General features: G+C 50.1%; 6 protein-coding genes across 6 annotated transcripts; 3 read left to right on the forward strand and 3 right to left on the reverse strand.

Moving 5' to 3' along the window:
* Positions 1-72: 72 nt before the first annotated feature.
* On the reverse strand, positions 73-4,844 carry bck1 (uncharacterized protein; the record flags this gene model as incomplete). The annotated part of the gene is made up of 3 exons (XM_057068630.1): positions 73-193; positions 250-2,032; positions 2,117-4,844. 3 exons carry the CDS (start codon positions 4,842-4,844, stop codon positions 73-75), a joined length of 4,632 nt encoding a protein of 1,543 aa, XP_056919485.1.
* Positions 4,845-6,048: 1,204 nt separating this feature from the next.
* On the reverse strand, positions 6,049-7,941 carry N7503_009084 (alpha-keto acid decarboxylase family protein; the record flags this gene model as incomplete). Its single annotated transcript, XM_057068631.1, has 4 exons — positions 6,049-6,132; positions 6,183-6,390; positions 6,457-7,684; positions 7,749-7,941. The coding sequence occupies 4 exons, from the start codon at positions 7,939-7,941 to the stop codon at positions 6,049-6,051; spliced, it is 1,713 nt and encodes a 570-aa protein (XP_056919486.1).
* A 505-nt stretch (positions 7,942-8,446) lies between these two features.
* N7503_009085 (THUMP domain-containing protein) lies at positions 8,447-9,584 on the forward strand (the record flags this gene model as incomplete). Its single annotated transcript, XM_057068632.1, has 6 exons — positions 8,447-8,485; positions 8,547-8,675; positions 8,755-8,905; positions 8,963-9,180; positions 9,265-9,405; positions 9,456-9,584. 6 exons carry the CDS (start codon positions 8,447-8,449, stop codon positions 9,582-9,584), a joined length of 807 nt encoding a protein of 268 aa, XP_056919487.1.
* A 601-nt stretch (positions 9,585-10,185) lies between these two features.
* Positions 10,186-13,741, forward strand: N7503_009086 (uncharacterized protein). Its single transcript, XM_057068633.1, has 7 exons — positions 10,186-10,316; positions 10,391-10,730; positions 10,789-12,363; positions 12,420-12,975; positions 13,026-13,147; positions 13,212-13,490; positions 13,620-13,741. The coding sequence occupies exons 1-7, from the start codon at positions 10,230-10,232 to the stop codon at positions 13,643-13,645; spliced, it is 2,985 nt and encodes a 994-aa protein (XP_056919488.1). The 5' UTR covers positions 10,186-10,229; the 3' UTR covers positions 13,646-13,741.
* A 598-nt stretch (positions 13,742-14,339) lies between these two features.
* On the reverse strand, positions 14,340-15,566 carry asf1 (nucleosome assembly factor ASF1; the record flags this gene model as incomplete). Its single annotated transcript, XM_057068634.1, has 4 exons — positions 15,277-15,566; positions 15,160-15,199; positions 14,784-15,092; positions 14,340-14,727 (listed from the first exon to the last, which is right to left on the reverse strand). The coding sequence occupies exons 1-4, from the start codon at positions 15,383-15,385 to the stop codon at positions 14,340-14,342; spliced, it is 846 nt and encodes a 281-aa protein (XP_056919489.1). The 5' UTR covers positions 15,386-15,566.
* Positions 15,567-15,933: 367 nt separating this feature from the next.
* Positions 15,934-19,154, forward strand: rna14 (cleavage polyadenylation factor subunit RNA14; the record flags this gene model as incomplete). Its single annotated transcript, XM_057068635.1, has 5 exons — positions 15,934-16,788; positions 16,851-17,282; positions 17,335-18,337; positions 18,390-19,079; positions 19,141-19,154. 5 exons carry the CDS (start codon positions 15,934-15,936, stop codon positions 19,152-19,154), a joined length of 2,994 nt encoding a protein of 997 aa, XP_056919490.1.
* Positions 19,155-19,348: the final 194 nt, after the last annotated feature.

The following is a 19,348-nucleotide window of genomic DNA, read 5'->3' on the forward strand; positions in this document are numbered from 1 at the left end:
TCAAAACAGCGCTGAAAAAAGTCTCATCCGAAGAGAGAAGCACAGCGATAAGAAACGATACCGATTCTAGGACTAGGAGGGCGGCAAAATTTTGGCATACAATTCGGTATCCAGGAAGTTGTACGTTGGATCCGATACACAGAATGGGTGCCGAGTGAGCAGGGTGCCAGCTGTAGGCCGTTCTGCGGAATCACTGTGGTTGTATTAGCATCTTGGTTTTCAAAAGATGAGGGCCGAGGAAGAACATACACTGTGAAACAGTCCCACATGAACGAAAGAGCCGCAAGAGACGCATTTGCGCTCACATCATCTGGGATTGGCGGAGCTTGACCGAGACTGCCTAGCTTGAAGATAGCACCGATTGCTTCTTCCTTACTCCATGGACGACGGCCTGCGAACATCTCTAGTACCACACATCCGAGTGACCAGATGTCAACCTTGGCACTATAGCCTTGGCCCTTGGACTGGATAACCTCCGGGGCCATCCAGAAGACCGAACCCTGCATAGAGTTGGTCGAGTCGTTGCCGTAGATGTTATCGGTTTTCTTCGAGATACCGAAGTCGGAAATTTTGCATGTACCATCGAGATCCAAGAGAATATTGTCTGATTTCATATCTCGATGGAGAATCCCCTTGTCGTGCAAGTAGGCAAGACCACTCAGGGTTTGTCGAGTGAGCGACTTGACAACGCTCTCCTCGAATTTGCCGTGTTTCCGTAGACAACTACCAACAGAGCCACCAGAAATATATTCGAGGTAGATGGAAATGGACAATTCACCTCGTTCGCAACCAAGGTACTGAACAATATTCGGATGCTCGAGATGCTGCATGGTATCGATCTCTTGATCGAGAGCATTAACCATTTCCTTGATGCGGTCTGTGTCGGTTCCAGCGATCCGGGGGTTGATCTCAACTTGTTTCACAGCCAAAACCTCACCATTATCGGCATTCATGCCCAGGTAGACACGACCATATGTACCTTTGCCAATCAGTTGACCACGAATGATACGGAAGGTAGGCTGGCGCTCGGGAACAGAGCCACTGGGCCCAGTCTCCCTGGTACCCTGCGGGATAGGATCGAGCCTGCTGATTCGACTGCCTGGCTTCGGGCTGATTTGCATGATTTTGGCGCCGAACATCTTCGTACTCTTGCGACGGAGCATTCCTGACTGCTGCGGGCCAGACGAGCTAACACTTTTGGTGCGATGAGAATCATGCGCCACTTGTCGAATGGATTTGGTTCTTCCAAGGCCTTTGCCGCTGCCAAACCCACCACTTTGGTTTATCAACTTATTAGCAACGACCTTAGATCCTGCCTGCGGTCGCATTGTTGATGTATCAGTCCCGTAAAGACTGCTTGGATCGAAGTTCGATGATGGTATAGGAGGCGGTTGTAGCGGTTTTCCTCGAAAGTTTGGGTCATCGAAATGATTGCCCTTGGAGCTTGGCGAAGCCGGTTCATCCAGATAAGGCGCATCGAGATCAACATCTGGGAAGAAGCTGTCCAGGTTGTCGATAACGCCCTCGACAGGGGGTCTGCTAGCCCAGACATCTCCGTTGGCAAACGAGTTTCTTCGGTTAGGAGGTTTCTCGTCAATGGGCGAGGGCTCGTGATAGAAAGTTCCAGTGTCCTGGTTGTCGGAGGGTTCCCCGCCAGAGCTCTCTGCAGGGACTGGAGATGCAAAGCTCACTCTTGGCCCCTTAAGATCCGTGTTCACAGTCAGGTTGCGCTGCATAGTCTTCGTCTCCGGTTCAGGCTCAGGCTTGCTCTCGTTCTTATGAGCCAAAGGCACCATGAAGAGACCATCATCGGATGAGTCGTCATCATCAGAGTCCTCGGCTGGTGCCGCTGGCTTCTGGAAAGAAACTTCATTTTCCTCGAACTCAAAAGCTGGACCGAACGACTTGCGGGATGGCAGGGATGGCCGCTCTGGGAGATCAGAGGGGTTCTTCACAGAAGAAGTAGCAAAAGAAACGGGCGAATTTTCGTTGACCTTCTCACTAGAAAATTTGGGACCACTATGGGAAGAATCTGGAATTGGTGTTGTGTCAGCATCTGGCCTGGTTACAAGATAACTACTAATACAACAATAGTCTGTTTGGCGTGTAGACGTACCCAATGTTGTCCTACTTGAGGCTGTTTCGGCAGAGTAGATCGTCGGTGGTCGATCATCCGAGCTGGCACTATCGCGATTTGCAGAAGATGGAGTGGTAGAGACGTTCACGGATGGGTTACCAGTCGCACTGATTACCCGACCAACGCCAGTAATGGCAGCTCCCAAACTGTGAGTGCCAGGCGGCCTGCGAAGGGAATTGACCTTGGTAAGCGTGTTCGACTCATTCGGAGCAACGGGGGGTCTGCGGAAGGGCACCAGGGTTTCCGACTTTTTGTCGTCGGACGGCGAGACTTTCTTTGCTTCAAACGGCGAATCACGAGGTTTGTCAAAATCAATAACTTTTGCACTTCTAAAGCCATTTTGATGACTACTATCGCGGGGCAGTCCCGGGGAAGGTGGGTGCCGCGAGATATGGTTTTCCTCCTGCTTTCGCTCAACCTCACGTTTGTATGCTTCATGACGAGCAGATAGGTCGTCCTTGTGAGGATCCGCTTGAGAGGAGGCGCCAGGTGTGGCCTTCAGTGTTGTCTGCCGAGAGCTCGAGAAAGGTGAATTGGGATTGGCATGGGTCTGTGGCGAAATTCTTGGCTCTTCACCCACGGGTTTCCGAATGATTGGGGTGTGCATTGCCGTGGGAGACACAGCCTGCTTGTCGGGGGATACCGAAGATATTGAAACCCCAAGACCATCCATTGGAGAGGGGCGGGATTTTCTGCCTTTGACAAACAGCAATCTCAGGGAACCATGATGATCTGGTTTCTGCTTTCGGAAGCGAGACAGAGCATCATCAGTCATGAAATCATCATGGTCAGATTGTCCAGGTTCAGTGAGAGAAATTTGAGCACTACCCCAATCAGGGATCCCTAGCTTGTTACATATGCCTGCACGTAGGGAATCTGGCGTGTCCATATCTGTAATATCAATCAAGCGGTAGTTGAGGCTGTCCACAGTCACTAGAACCCAATTTTTAACTTTAGCTGTTGTTGCTGACAATGGACGCTCGGTCAGAGACAAGTCACTGGTGCTGAAACCAGGGACTGAATAAGGCACATAGCGAGGATCCGGGCTCGGAGGTTCGTGGTCTGATTCTTTAGGCGATGGATAAGTTGATTCGGTTCCTTTGGTTCTTTTTCTGAGCCGGTCGAAAAATCCTTTGCTGTGATCCTTTGCGTGACATGAAGAAGGTTCCCCACTCCACGGCCGACCATGGGCATCCTGGGGTGATGGGCGAGCACCCTCGGGGCCTTTGCGATTCTCATAGTAACGGGCACCAATTCCAGAGGAAGGGCCTCGGCCAACGCCAGCAACTGAGTCAGTGCTGTTTCCACGGGAGTGGTCGTGTCTGAATGGCAAGTCCCCGGTGGATGATGATGCCTGTCCTCCATACGAAGGTGACGCAAATTGGGTAGCTGGACTGCCACTCTTTGGGCTGCTCTCTGGCCGAAGAGTAGACCCCGAAAAATTTGCCGCGTCGTTCGATAAAGATGGACTTTGGCGGCGATGTTCACCGAGGGCTGCAGATAGAGTACCACGTGTGAAGTCCGATCGTGCAGGAGCAGTCTCACGCAGAGGCGACTCGTAAGGTGATCCATGCCCGGTGGGATTTGGCGTGGTGAAAGAGCGCGTCCCTGTGTTCCCCTTTTGGCCGGTGTTGTTTGCGGCAGCCAGCTGCTCTGCAGTGAAATCGTTCGTCCCTTCAATAGCTGAACGGGGTTCACGAGGAAAATATGAAGGTCCAGGCTCGATGAATGGTGCATCCTGGCGCAGAGGTGTAGATACAGAAAAGTCTGCTGCCCCATCATGAAGCTGGCGAATTAATTTGCGAATACGCAGACCTTCGTTACGCTCCACGCGTTCACGCTCCGAGTCCCATCCAGTGCCATTTCGGGCGCACTCCTTAGCCAGCTGAGGATAGACAACCTGATGGATTTTTCCAAGATTGCCTCGCCCACCGAATTGGAGGCCCAGCTCCAGGAATTCAGCACCTTGTAGCTCCAAAGTTTTGAAAGTATCTTGCCAATCCTTAGAAAATTGATTCTTAGCAAGCCAAAGCAGAACCTTCTCGAGAGGCCATTGCTGCGCTGCCTCACTTGGCGAAAGACCACCCAATGATGCGCCACTGGTATTATGGCGATGACTTGGCGACTTTGTAAGATCAGCCACTGGATTGACAGTCTGTGGCGGTGGGTTCACATGCTCATTAGGCAGCTCATGAAAATTATTGTGGATGGCAAATGGTGTGGCCATTGTTCGTCCTCCTCCCGGGGTCTGCGGATTGTAGGCCCCTTCAGAATATATAGGGGCTCCATTAGGGCGCTGCCCATAAGGCTCATAGGTAGACCGCCCATGGAAGGGTTCATATAATGGTGGAAACCCGCCGATAGTGTCATGCCCGGGGACGTAAGTTGCCGAGGTGAGGGGTGTCTCTCCAGGGACAAAAGTCGCCGAGGGGTAGGATGTATCCACGGCAGAGAAGTTGGCTGGTTTATATGGGACATGCTGAGGCTGAGGTGGTGGTGGTGGCAGAGTGTATTGGGGTGTCATGACCTGACGGGCGTAGGCAGGTTGCTGCTGCCATGATTGAACATACCCTGGTTGCACTGGCGGTGGACCCGGTGGAGGTGGTGGCATGCCAGGCACTCCAACAGGCTGGAGTTGCGCCGGCACCCGCGGAGGGGGTGGAGGAAGGCTCGTCGTGAAATATTGTTGTTGTCTTTGACCGTCCATGGCGAAGCGAGTGATTTGACGGTCCAAATTAAAGATTAACGCACTGCACAATCGATCTTCTCGCAGCTAGACCACGGAGAATAGAGGTCTTGAGTATATGTCACTATTATCATCCCGTGTGGTGGCGTGGAAAAGGAATTAATCTTTTCAGTCGCGAGATTGTTGGCCCAGCATCATAAGCTTCGGCGACCCCGAAGTTGATAATGGCGGCGTTGAAAATGCAGACCGGGACTAGAATAACAGGGAGGAAGGAATAAAAGATCGCGATACGTCTGATCGGAAAACAGCCAGCTGTTTCAAGCTGAACTCGATCCTGGCGTAATGTTAACAACGTCAACCGGGTGTCGCAAAGAAATTGGGCAAAAGGGCGATCCCCCTCCGATCGTGGAGGAAGCAAGTGCAAGCGACGGGAAGTTGAGATTCCAGCCACCCGCAGTGGATATTTCTCCCAGATAAGCAAAAGAACCTACCGAGACAAGATCACAGGGATGCAAAGCGTTATGTGACAGGGGAACAAAGGAGTTAAATCTTCATAACATTTGATGCTCTTCCCGAGCGCTTGGGTACATCACGTGGGCTAAAGTGGAGGTGTTTTTGTTCCCCGTAGGGCTCATTTCATTGCATCGGAGCATTATTATTGGATTGATGCAGCTTTGCTCTTCCCCTCATCTATCTTTTCCGACTAAAATTAACTCAGAAAGAGGGTTGGGCTCCGAGAACCTGAGATTGGGTCACAGGTATTACTATCAAGATCCGTATAGATCATTTCCCCGATCTTGTTCGATGGCCCCCAAAATATCTACGGAACTCTGTACTGCTATGGAGAAACTCCATCGATAAGTGGGCCTGGACCGGTCAACCTTCTAATTTGACGTCTCAGAAAGCCCCGTAAGGGAACTGACAGCTGAAATTAGTGGCGCACAGCATCATTGGGCCGGTCCAGGAACGACCCTAGCGCCGGAGCTAGGCCGATTCCCCCCTACAAGAAACCCCAATTTGAAAAACAAAGACTTCATTTCATCATATCTGCATGAGGAGAGATTGATAATTGTTAAATCGCTATCAATTAGGGAACGTCATTTCGGGCGAGAAGAAAGAATAATGGCGAAATTATGATCCCAACTATTGCGCTACATTGCGCGCGGGGTTGCAGATTCGTAGCCCTTGTTCGAAACATTTGCCGGCGATGAGATGCGCAAGTCGCCTATTTGTTACGCGCAGCCGCCGCATCGGCTGTCAACTTCAATGCAGCAGGAGCGTCGTCGCGCGGCATGTAAAGCTCAACCAGCTGCACATTGCATTAGCCAGGTCCATTCATCATTTGATAATTCAACTTACGCGGAGGCTGTCGGATTCATTGAAGCTGGGCTCAGCAAACAACTTGTGGAGCTCATCTCTGGTCTTGATGCGGTATCCCTTGTAACCATCATTCGCACCGAAGACCTTTGGAATGTTGACATGATCCCAAGGCTGGATATCGTTGTACGTCGCATCCCATCCGTGAATGTATCGCTCAATAGTGTAGCCCTCGTTACAGATGACAAAGCTAGAAACAACGCACTAGTAAGTAAATTTTTCTTAAACAGGTCAAGCGATATGGTGGAAGACTTACACAATGGGGTTCAGTTTGTTGCGCAGCATAGTGCTTAGCTCCTGCACGGTCAATTGCAAGCTGCCGTCTCCAATAAAGAGGATGGTACGACGATTCTGTAGCTCCTTGGCAGCCAAAGCCGCACCCTGACATGATCCCAGGGCGTATCCGATACTGCCCCAAAGAACCTGACTGATCGCGGTCACATTTGCTGGGAAGCGAGTGTCCCAGATACCAAAGTTGGCAGTGCCAGTTTCTGTAAGGACAATATCGTTCTCCTTCAACCACTGGCCAACAGTTGGCCAGAGCCACGCGTGGGTGATAGTCTGGTCAGTGGAGGTCTTCTCGCTTTGTGGAAGAGCGTTGTTGATCGGAGGAATCGCAGTGACATTGAGCTTGTTCATTTGCTGAACAACCTTACGAAGGACACCCCTCATATTGATATCGGGGTACTCTGAATACCGCACTCGCACATAGTTGCTATGGAAGTCGATGGTCTTCAGCTGTCCAATCCGATAGGTGAATCCTGCCGTATTGAAATCGGACTTGATGGCTCCGATGCTGAGAATCAGGTCTGAGGACTCGACAACCTCTCTCACTCCCGCATTGGATCCATCTCCTGCATAAACTCCGCCGAAGTTCTTGTGGCTCTCATTCACTGCGCCCTTGCCCATTGGTGTGACAAATGTCGGCAATCCAGAGGCTTCGACTAGATCATGAACCTCCTCCAATGCGCGGTGTCGAATGGCACAAGCGTCAACCAAGATAACCGGGTTCTTGGCTGCGTGAAGATACTTCAAAACGACGTCAACCACGTAATCCTCCTTCTCCGGGTCGTTCTTGGGCGATGACAAGTCGATTGGGGTCTTCAAGCGATCTCCGTTGACTTTGGCATATACCATATTGGTGGGTAGAGTCACATAGACGGGACGGCTGCGAATCCAGCACTCGCGGATCGCACTATCAATCAGAGTGGCAGCATCGTGTGGATCATTCAGCTTAGCAACGTAACAAGAAATCCCAGCGCTCATTTTGGTGAAGACATCAAAGTCTCCGTTGCCAAGAGTATGATGGAGCAGCATGCCATCCTTTTGCGACTGGGTGGTTGGCTGGCCGACGATATGGACAACTGGGACGAATTCCGAGTAGGCACCTGCAATGGCATTGAGGGCAGACAGCTCGCCGACACCGAACGTAGTAATCACAGCACTAATTCCTTTAACGCGCGCATAACCATCGGCAGCGTAGCCTAAGTAAAGGAAGAATGTCAGTGCTCGTAGTACCAATGAGCGGGGGGTTTTTTCATGCCATACCGGCATTCAGCTCATTACAGTTCCCTACCCAGTCAAGACCACACTTGGGCAAGTAGTCCAAGGCTGAAAGATTGTAATCGCCTGGAACTCCATGGACAGCACGAATTCCAACCTCATGGAGACGTCGGAATAGATACTCTGCGACGTCCACGGGATTCTTTAGCTCCTGCGTAGCAATGTCGGTGGATGACATGGTGTGGTGAGTTGAGTGAGATGAGGGGAAATGCAAAAGGCTGATAGAACACAAAGAGAGGACTTTTAAACAAAGTTATCACGGGTCAGTCCGGATCTTCCCACTTGTAAAACAAGGCAATTCGGACCTTTTTTTGCCGGATCAGCTCGACAGATAACATGAGACTTGCTAACTACGTCATGATTGGACCGTTGATGTCATGCCATCCGGTACACTGTATCACAGTGGCAGGTACCACAGGCTCATGAGAAGTTCCTATCCAATTGAAATATTCTGAATGGATTCTGTGTATTTCTGTAGATACCAAATCATGAGCTTAAACACGTTGACCGTGTAACCATGAAGCTTGAAGCTCGGGTTGACCTGCTGATCCACATACGATTTGCACCCGCTAAACCCAATTCAACCACACAAATTTCGCCCCGCGATACCCGACTTAAACTACTTTTGGGGCGGAAAATCCAATCAAGTGAGAGAATCAATGGCCGGATCAGGCAAAAGAGCCATGCCGAATAATTCGAATCAGTCTTCCAAGCGCAGAAAGGTTCGTTTTGAGTGTTGGGACTTCACTTGAAATGCGTTCAAATGGACACTAACCAGGTCAGCAGGGACAATGGACTCAGTCGCAGCGCAAAAGCACTGATATCGAAGCTGGGGATGTAGGGATTTTTGTGACTTGTGACATTGGCAGAGAAAGCAAATGTGTCGCCGAGATTACAGACATCCTCACACAGGTCAGTAAAACCAGCAACTTATATGGTTATATGGCGCCATGGCTACTGTGTGACAATTTTTGCTAACTCTATTTACTAGGTCCTTGATAATGATGCCGAGTCAGAGGATGAAGACTCTGATGACGACGATGCAGACATTGAAGAGCAAATCCGCAGAGAACTCGAGAGCCTGCAGGCAAGTCAGAAAAAGACACGTCCAGTTCAAGCTATGCAGCTAGACATACCCTGTGGTATGTTCATCTGTGTCATCAACGTTGAAAAGTTCATGTAAAGCTAAAATCTGACAGTGGTCTTTGCACGGTTCAACGATAAGTCGGTTGATCCTGTGAAAATTGTCCACGAGCTGTGTCTCGATGCACAGGCCAACAAGGACACCAAGAAGAGCCGATACATCAAGCGTTTGACTCCTATCACAATGGTTAAAAAAACCCTTAGTGTGGATCTTGAAGCCTTCGCCAAAGAGGTCCTTAAGCCGCACTTCCATTCAGGAGGGCCACCAAAGAAGGTAAATTCCAATCCACATCCTCACATCACAGGACGGCCATGAGCTTGTCCATTTGGGTTCCGATGCTGATAAATCTTGAAATAGTACGCTATCAGGCCTACATGTCGAGGCAATAACAAGCTTAACCGAGACGTCATCATCAAGACTGTCGCCGATGTTGTTGGTCCCGAACATCCAGTTAACCTCAAAAACTATGACCTCATGATCTTGGTCGACGTTGTTCAGGTAAGTTTCGCCGTAAAGCTTGTCTCAGCAAGTACTGATCTTTTCCATAGAACGTGATCGGAATGAGTGTTGTGGGAAGCGATTATGACCAATTGAAGCGATTCAATGTTGCTGAAATCTACGACCCTTCACCAAAGGGAGTTGATACGCCAGCCAAGGAGAAAGAGATGACAGCCTAATTTATTCGCGATACCTACATATTGACCTCGGAAGCGACCATCCTTAGCAGTCATGTCGCATGGCTTTAACTATCAAATTACCAAAAGGAAATAAAAACATCACTACGATATAAGACAATGCGGCCTACAGCAAATGTGAACCTTCCAATATACGGTCTGGTCAACTGGTCGCTAATCCCTTCGATCTTCTAAGATAAACCAAAGGCCTGCAGAATCTAAGCCTTATTCCAAGGATCGAGGCCCAAACACTGCGGTTTCCAGGCGTATACACACGAATCAAACAAATTCCAAGTTCTATGCATAACAGAAAATCGGTGTGGCCCCATTATATAGTTTGGCATGTGAATTGGTGTTTTTCGATATCAAATTGAATCGTAGCGTTTCTTTCCAATACTCCAATGGAATTTTATGTAGAATAAAGTTCCAATCATTTCAATACACACTATTTGATATCAGTCCCGTAGATCTGACAAAAAGAAGACCTAAAGATTGTGACCAACAGTTAGCCGCTCTGCCTTGCGGCGCCCGGAAAGCGGGGCAATCCGTTAGCCTCTCCGCCATGTCGTCAGCTGCTAACATTCCCCAAGCTCCACTTGCTTCATTTTCCTCCTGCACATAGCCTGCCACAACCCCGGCGTGCGCAAAATGGCTCAATTCCTGCGAGGAAAGCAGGCTGGTATTCAAAGGGACTTGTCTGAGGGCTTGTCCCCGGAGCTCTTTGCACTCGACGACGTTCGTCTCCTTCGTCTTGGCATCCCAGGCAACTTTTTTCTCTTTGACAGTGAGCTAACGTATTGCGAGCCCAGTTCGAGCGCTGTGGTGTGAATTCGCAGATTAGCGTGGTAGCATACGAACCGGTACAATCCCTCCTCGCTGTCGGCACCAGTGATACCCAGTTTGGAAGCGGCCAGATCTATGTGTATGGACAAGGGCGAGTGTTGATGGTCTTTGAGTTTCCGCGCAAAGCCTCAGCGAAGTTCCTTCAGTTCTGTGCCGACAAGCTTGTCAGTATTGACTCAAAAAATGAAATCAGCATATATTCCTTAGACACTCGGCGTCTGGTTACCACCTATGCGCCCCCCGGTCAAGCCACATGCCTTGCGACGGATCCCAGTCTTGATTACGCGTTCATCGGTCTATCGAATGGTCTGTAGATTTTGAAGATACTATGAACCCAGAACTTGTGGTACTAATATCCATCTAGGTGATGTGATTGCGTACGACCTAGACCGGGAGTCCTTAACTGCTTTCAAAATCCCGAACCTCTGGCTGGCACAGAACCCAAGGTCCCGCCTCTGCCCGGTGGTGTCACTCGCATTTTCTACTAGAGATATTGGGAAGATCCTAGTGGGATACCCGGAAGGTGCAGTGACATTCACCTTCAAGCAAAATATTGCGCAAAAGTACTTTATCTATGAGGTCGCTGCTGGTGCGCCAGGTGGCGACCCTAGTAGGCCTTCCAGCGGCGTGCGCAGGCCTAGACTGACGGATGCGATTTGGCACCCGAATGGAATTTTCGTTTTGACTGTCCACGAAGACACCAGTCTTGTCCTTTGGGATTCGAAGGACGGCCGCAAGCTTCATGCTCGGACACTTCAGGCTACCAATGTTGATCAGCCAGGTGGCGGGCGGCCAGACCCAGAGCAAGCCACAGGACCCAAGGAGCCGATCACGAAAGTATCGTGGTGCGCTAAAGAAAATCCAGATGACACGGGTCTTCTGGTTGCGGGTGGTAAGTCTGCCCAGGATGTGAACAAGGGCCTCACTTTTCTGGATATGGGACCGACTCCCAATTATCAGACATCCTCTTGGCAGGTCATCTCCGCTTATTTTGAGAGGACAAGAAAACACGTTAGCCTTCCGTTCCCACCCGGTGCAATGGCCAGCACGTATTGTTTGATTCCTCGCTCTTCGCCATACTTTGCTGGGGCCCATGACCCAATAGCCATCCTTACTGTCCTCTCCTCGGGCGAGCTACTGACCATGAGTTTCCCAACTGGTCATGCAATTACGCCAACTAACATGCTCCACCCTTACCTTACATTCGTTCATCCATTCGTCAACAAGGTCACGCTCACACCTGTTTCTCGTGATACCTGGCTAGGACTGAGAGAGCGCCGGGCTCAAGGCCCTAAATTTGTCTTCGGCGGTGCCGAGGCGAGGAATCCCCTCAAACGCTACGAGGACCGAAACATAATTACTACTGCCCATGCGGACGGTACCATCCGCATATGGGATGGCGGCCACGACGATGAGATCGAAAATTCCGAGACGATTCAAGTGGACTTGGCTCGGGCGGTGGGTCGGGTTCGCAATGTTGAAGTAACCGAAATGTCTCTTGCAGCAAGCGGGACAGGCGAGCTGTCTGTTGGACTGGCAAGCGGCGAGCTCGTCATTTTCAGATGGGGCAATAATGCCTCATATGGCCAAGAAGAGGCTCCTGGTGCCAATCAAGGACCTGGACGTTTGACACCCATCACCAACCGAACCGACCCCGGATTGAAAACGGGAATGCTGCCTCTCACCCTCTTGGATATGCAGCAAGGACCAGTAACAGCTTTGAAACATAGCCCAGTCGGCTTTGTCGCTGTTGGCTATCAGGGTGGAGGGTTGGTAATCCTTGATTTGCGAGGTCCTGCCATTATTCATATTGCACAAATATCCGATTTCCTGAAGGCACCGAAACGCGGCAGTTTCCGGAAGCCAAGTCGTTCGGAGAGTATGCCAGCTGAGTGGCCTACTCACATCGAGTTTGGCGTAATGACATTAGAAGGCGAAGGTAGGTACTGTGAGAAATTCATGCTTAGTGATAAAGCTAATATGATTGATTTGCAGATTACTCGAGTATTTGCTGCTTCGTCGGCACAAACAGAGGAAACTTGGCCACCTTCAAGATTCTTCCGGGTGCCAATGGAACATACTCCGCAGCTTATGTCGGAGTTACCAACGTTGAGGACAAGGTCATCAAAATAATTCCCATTGATGCGGACTCTGGCGGCCAAGCTCTTGCCACAGCGAATACAGTTGGTGGTTTGCGAAACGGTGTGAAGATTAACGGTGTTGTCATTGCTGTTACTGTGTCCGGATGTCGGATCTTCAAGCCACCGACCGCCAAGGGCGCCCACAAGACATGGGATGACTACCTCTGCGACTCGGCTCAAGTTGTGAAAACTGAAGGCCGAGGCTACAGCTTGGTTGGGCTCTTCGGTGATGGAAATGTCCGTGCATTCTCTATCCCGGCTCTCAAAGACATAGGATCCAAGAACATCAACCAACTTGCTGACATGCGCCGTCTATCGGAGGCATGCATTACACCTACTGGTAGTGTTATGGCATGGGTTGGGCCATCGGAAGTCAGCCTGTTCAATGTGTGGGGCAAAGGAACTACGATGTGAGTTTTCACATCAGCGTCACAAAGGCAGCGTGCTAAAATCTATGTAGGAGTCCCTCGCAAGATCGTCTTTATGACCCAGAGAAAGCCATCCCTCCGCGCCCTACAATCACCAATATCCAGTGGATTTCCGGTACCCAATATGTCTCACCCACCGATATGGACATTCTGAGTACGTTGTCATTCTCCCCCAGCTATATATCCGCATCTCAGGGTGATATCTAACAATAATCTAGTCGGAGGCCCAGACCGTCCCCCTTCAAAGCGGATGCTCGAACAGATGAGGCTCACCGAGGAAGAGCAGCGCAAAGCCCTCCGAGAAGGCCGTGCAGCACCTCAACAACAAGGTAGCCAGGAGGGCTGGGGTTCATATATGTCTCGCCAAGTCCAGGAGCGCACAGAGCGCCTTGGAATGGTGGGCGACACAATGGACCGCCTAGAGGAGAACAGCAGTAACTTTGCCACAGACGTGGGCAAGTACGTGCAAAACCAAAAGAAGAAAGCTATCTTTGGCGGTAAGTGAACTCCATCCCAATTCCCGCTTTCAAGGATCTCTTATCTAAAGGCTTCCCGTCATTGCCCTTTCTTGGCCCCCTCTCCGCCCCCTTGCATCCTTTAGCCACGCACTGACCGGTCTTTTGCAGTACTCGGGTCGAAATTCGGACTCTAGTTTCTATTTAAGCGAGATTTTTTTTTCTCTGAACACCAAGACGGCCTAGACATAGTTACTTAAAATAACAGCCTTCAGTCTTCCAAGGGTTTCGACGCAAAGATTTCGCGACATTCAAGCAGTGGGTATATAGTACTCGGAATTATAATGAATGCTATGTAACCACTTTAGGTGTTTATATTTGAACTGCCCCCAGCTTTAAGCCCTTGAACTTACCTCTGCACGTTACTGATCTATCTAACAAAGGTACCTAGTAGATAAATACTTTGGCAACCTTGAAACATGAGGACTAGACTAGTCTTCACATTCTCAAACACGGATCGTCACCTTACTGTAGAGGCAAATTCTTCTTTAGCATCCCTCCTTCATTAGCTTAGGGCGTGGAGATGCATTGCATCATGTATTTATACAAACAACAAAATGGCTCCTACATACCTACATGGTACGCTGCTTTGATCTCAGCACGACGCCAAACATTTATGGATCTACAGGAAATTGTTTCCACAAGGGGGTTCTATTTGGGGATCCTGATCAACGGCAATGCTGAAAGGGGGTTTGTTCAAGTTTGGGCTAGGTGTCATAAACGTAGTATGTTGTTTGTCATCAAGTGCGTAGAAATTTGAAAGGCATAGAAAGGGGTGACATGAGAAAGTGAGGCATTCGTTACCCGGCTAATGGGATCCACACTCATTGTTTATTGAACCATAACCTCAGGATGGGAGGGTTGGGCAGGCTTAGACTCATCCTTCTGCTCGGAATCATCACCCATCTCCACATCCATCTCATCACCGTCACCGCCCTCCTCCTCGTCAAGATCATCATCATCATCATCACTCTCCTCCTCGAGATCCTCACTGCCAGCATCAGACAGATCATCTTCATCGTCGTTGCCCGCAGTTGCCTCGGCGCCCTCCATCTCGTGATCATCTCCCTCAGCAGGCTTGTTGGATTCTTCGAGCTCCTTAACGAGAGCGGCCTCAAGCTCGGCCTCTTCGTGGCCGTAGGCATTGCTGTCGTCGTCGAGGTTATCAGCCTCAGGCTGGTCAGGCGGGTACTCGGCGGGAGCAGACTCCTCGGAATCCCTAGAAACGAGACAATCAGTATGAAGAGATACATAGTCGATGAATTGCGAACATACCACTTGATAGCGAAGCGAGTCACACGAGGCTTCTCAGCAAGGACATTGCGGCGAATGCGGTCAATAACAGGCTTGGCTGGGGGGTCGGCGATCAACTCCTCGGAGTCGTACTCGTTGTTGACGTAGTAGCCAACACGAACGAACTCGCGACCATCGTAGCTGCAAGTGAGAAGAATGACAGTCACACCCAAAATCTCGGAGGGAGGGATGCGCTTCAGGTCGGGCGCATCAGCCTCGAAGATGAACTTGTTCACGCCAACAGGGATGGGGCCGACGAGCAGAGAGTCGAGTTCCTGGTCATATTCAGAACTGAGATTGACGTTAGTGGGTTTGATCCATTGGGCTCTTCAGTGTTGTTGATCGGGTGGAAACATACGAAGTGGCGGAGCCGACGTAGGTCAACTTCCACTCGAGATCTAGGGATTAATTGTTAGCAAGGGCTATTTGTTGATTCATTTTTTTTTTTTGCTCCAAGAAAGGATCACGATCATACCTTTCTGAAGCTGTTCAAGACATTCGAAAGTAATTTCAAATTGATAAGACGCCGTGAAAGTGGCAGGGTTGTTCAGGATTTTAACACCTAAGAGGGAGACGACCGACATTATGAGGGATTATGTACGGGACGGGGAAGTGTAGGAAGGTGGGATAGTGGGACGAATGAAAAGGAGGTGTGGTCAACTTTATAGGCGGTGGGAAAATCTGGGGGAACAACAAAACAATTTCAAGAGAAAACAACACCACTTCCTTAGTTTTCTTTTCACCGCAAGGAATGCAGTGATCGAGTCCAAAGCATGATGCGAGGAGAGCGTCCCGCGAAATCCACCACAACGCGCACCTCGCGTCCCTTGCGCGCTCACCGCCCACGTGACATAGCTGCAGACTCAACTTGCTCGTGCTTGTGCTATTCGGGATTGGTGAACCGCCTTCACTACGAAGTCCAGTTGCTGCCTTGTACTTAATACTTGGTGATTTTAGATGGTGGGACAGCGAGTCAGCTCCAGATCCTAGTGGCGAACCTTCTCCTCCTTTCACCTATCCCCTTCTTCACGGTTCTCTCACCACGGTGCCCGCAATCGTGTTCAACCCGTCCCATTTCTAACTCAGATCTTCACCACCTCTTACTGAACGTATCACAGACTTCGCCCTAAAAATGGCGGACAACGAGGCTGAGCAAGCTTTCTTTCAAGCCCAAGCCATGGAAGCAGAGTCAGACAATGCGGCTTCAACAGAAGACCAAGCTGCCGATAACGACGACGACGAAGAAGAATATGACCCCTCGAAACCCCTAGACGACCAATACGAGGTTGCTGAATACACCCAGGAGGATGAAGATGATTCCGCTGCTCCCAACCCGACTGCCGCTGAAGACGCCGACACTGGCCCTGCTGATGACTCCCCGAATTCTTCCCAGAACCCCTCGCGTGCTGAGTCTCAGTCGTCCACGCCATTGCCTCCCGCAGGTGCGACGGCACAACCTCAGACCAGAACGATTGGGGGATTTGTGGTTGAGGATGATGAGGATGAGGATGAAAAAGATGAGGCGGACTATGAGCCCCCAGCGGTACTTGGGGTGGATGACACAAATGCCATGCCTATGACTATGTCTGAAGATCCAAGCTCAGGAAATGCAAATCAAAACACTTCCCAAGATGTATCGCACCAGGAGGGCACGGCCGCAGTGCCAGATCTTGCCAATAGTTCTTATTCTCATGTTCCCGTTCCTAATATCGATCCCTCGGCTTCTGGCCAAGCTTCTTGGACTGGGGCCGCGATTGATGCGAGCCACCAAAGCAGTACTGTTCCTACTCCTGTACTTGATGACTCTGCCGTTAGCAGATCTCGTTTGCCCCATGACCGGGTGGGCATCTTGCAAGATCGGGTCGATGAGGATCCCCGAGGTGATCTTTCTGCGTGGTTGGAGTTAATTGCTGAGCACAGAGGCCGTAACAGACTCGACAGTGCGCGCGAGGTTTACGAGCAGTTCTTGAAGGTGTTCCCCATGGCGGTAAGCTTCATGTCTACTAAATTGCATGCAAAGAATCAAGGGTACTAATAGATGGACCACAGGCCGATCAATGGGTAGCTTATGCGACAATGGAATCCGAACTCAACGAACTCTTCCGCCTGGAGCAGATCTTCAACCGAACCCTCCTTACCATCCCCAGTGTGAACCTTTGGTCGGTATATCTCGATTATGTTCGTCGCCGCAACCCCTTAACCACCGATACCACCGGACAAGCGAGACGAGTCATTTCGTCGGCATATGATTTGGCTCTTCAATATGTGGGTATGGACAAGGATGGCGGCAACATTTGGACCGACTATGTTGAGTTCATTCGTTCCGGTCCAGGGAATGTTGGAGGCACCGGATGGCAGGATCAGCAGAAGATGGACTTGTTGCGAAAAGCGTACCAAAAGGCGATTTGTGTTCCGACCCAGGCTGTCAATGCTTTATGGAAGGAATATGATCAATTTGAGATGGGCCTCAACAAACTGACTGTAAGTCCCGCTATGTCTCGTGTTTAGACTTCCATCTAACTTTTATCTCTAGGGCCGCAAGTTTTTGCAAGAACACTCGCCATCGTACATGACAGCGCGAAGCTCTTATACTGAGCTGCAGAACATCACCCGGGATTTGGTTCGAACTTCTCTGGCCCGGCTGCCTCCTGTCGCTGGATCCGAGGGTGACGTTGAGTATGCTCAGCAGGTTGAAATTTGGAAGCGCTGGATCGCTTGGGAGAAAGAGGACCCGTTGGTCTTGAAAGAGGATGACCCTGCCGCATTTAAAGCTCGTGTGGTGTATGTCTACAAGCAGGCCTTGATGACTCTCCGATTCCTGCCCGAGATTTGGTTTGACGCTTCTGAGTTCTGTTTTTTGAATGATATGGAGAACGAGGGGAACGATTTCCTCAAGCAAGGTATTGAAGCCAACCCAGAGAGCTGCTTGTTGTGCTTCAAGCGAGCAGATAGGCTGGAGTTTACGTCCGACTCGGAACAGGATTCTGTCAAGCGGGCAGCTAAGGTCAGGGAGCCTTTTGACCCCTTGCTTGATTCCCTCTATGAGTTGATCACCAAGGCCAAAGCTCGGGAATCTCAAGATATTGCACGTATCGAGGAGGCATTTGCGAAGCAAATCCCCGAAGGGCAGGCCGTACCCAACGACGACGACGATGATGTTTCAACCGAGACAAAGGAGCAGGAGGCAGCCAAAAAGGCACAGATTGATGCTGTTCGGAAAGCCCATGGTGTCCAAATCAACATTCTCTCAAAGAGCGTTTCCTTTGCATGGATTGCACTGATGCGTGCCATGCGTCGCATTCAGGGTAAAGGCAAACCAGGAGAACTGGCAGGCTCTCGCCAGATCTTTGCAGAGGCTCGCAAGAGAGGCCGTATCACTAGCGATGTATACATTGCCAGTGCACTTATGGAATACCACTGCTACAAAGACCCTGCAGCAACCAAGATTTTTGAGAGAGGTGCTAAGTTGTTCCCTGAAGACGAAAACTTTGCCCTCGAATACCTTAAGCATCTTATTGACATCAATGATATCATAAGTAAGCCAAAATCCTCCCTATTTTTGAAAATGATACTAACCAAGCTTAATAGACGCAAGGGCAGTCTTTGAGACAACTGTTAGGAGGTTTGCCGCCAACCCCGACAGTGTGCACAAGGCTAAGCCGATATTCTCTTTCCTACACGAGTATGAGTCCCGTTACGGTGACTTGGTTCAGGTGATCAACCTAGAAGCTCGTATGCGAGAGCTCTATCCTGAAGATCCCACACTGGAGCAATTTACACACCGATTTTCCACACCTTCGTTTAATCCTTTGTCTTTCCAGCCCATTCTGTCTCCTACTCAGACCAGGCCAAAGACATTGGCAACAGGCATTATGCCGGAGTCTCGCATGGACCCGCAGGATGCTTCTTTCAGCTCCCCAAAACGCTCCTACCCCGCCGACGATGACTATGATTCCGATCGTCCCCGTAAATTTGCTCGTGCTGAGTCACCGCTGAAGGCCGTCCAGGGTCGACGCGTTGACCAGCAGAAACGTTCCACACCACTGAACGGACAACTTAATTCGTCATACAAGCCGCAAGGATCTCCTGCTCCCTTGCCCCGCGACGTGGTTCATCTTCTAAGCATTATTCCTCCTTCATCGGCCTACAACATCTCCCGTCTTTCGCCAGAAAAAATGGTTGATCTTCTTCGCAGAGTTGATATCCCTGCATCTACTGCACAGATTCCTCTACCAGCGAATGTTCGAGGGCCTGGCGCGGGCCAGAACCAGTACTCTGGTAAGCAAGCTTTCTAAACAACATTCGACCAGTAATTTTTGACTAACCATTTGAATAATAGGTTCCTACCGTTGAGCCTTATGTTTCTGGCGCCCACTATCATCTCCATCTATCTTCTGTGTATAATCTCGCCACCATCATACCGTCTCATTTTTCTTAATCTTCGAGGTGCAACTTTGGTGATTCTATCCCGTTAACATCCCATGGCCCTGCATGAAAAGCTTTTGCCCTCTGCTTTCATTCTTCTCATGCTGTGGTGGGATTCACAC

The sequence above is a fragment of the Penicillium pulvis genome (assembly GCF_028828015.1).
Source record: "Penicillium pulvis strain IBT 33274 chromosome Unknown contig_7_segment1_segment0, whole genome shotgun sequence".
Lineage (NCBI taxonomy): Eukaryota > Fungi > Ascomycota > Eurotiomycetes > Eurotiales > Aspergillaceae > Penicillium > Penicillium pulvis.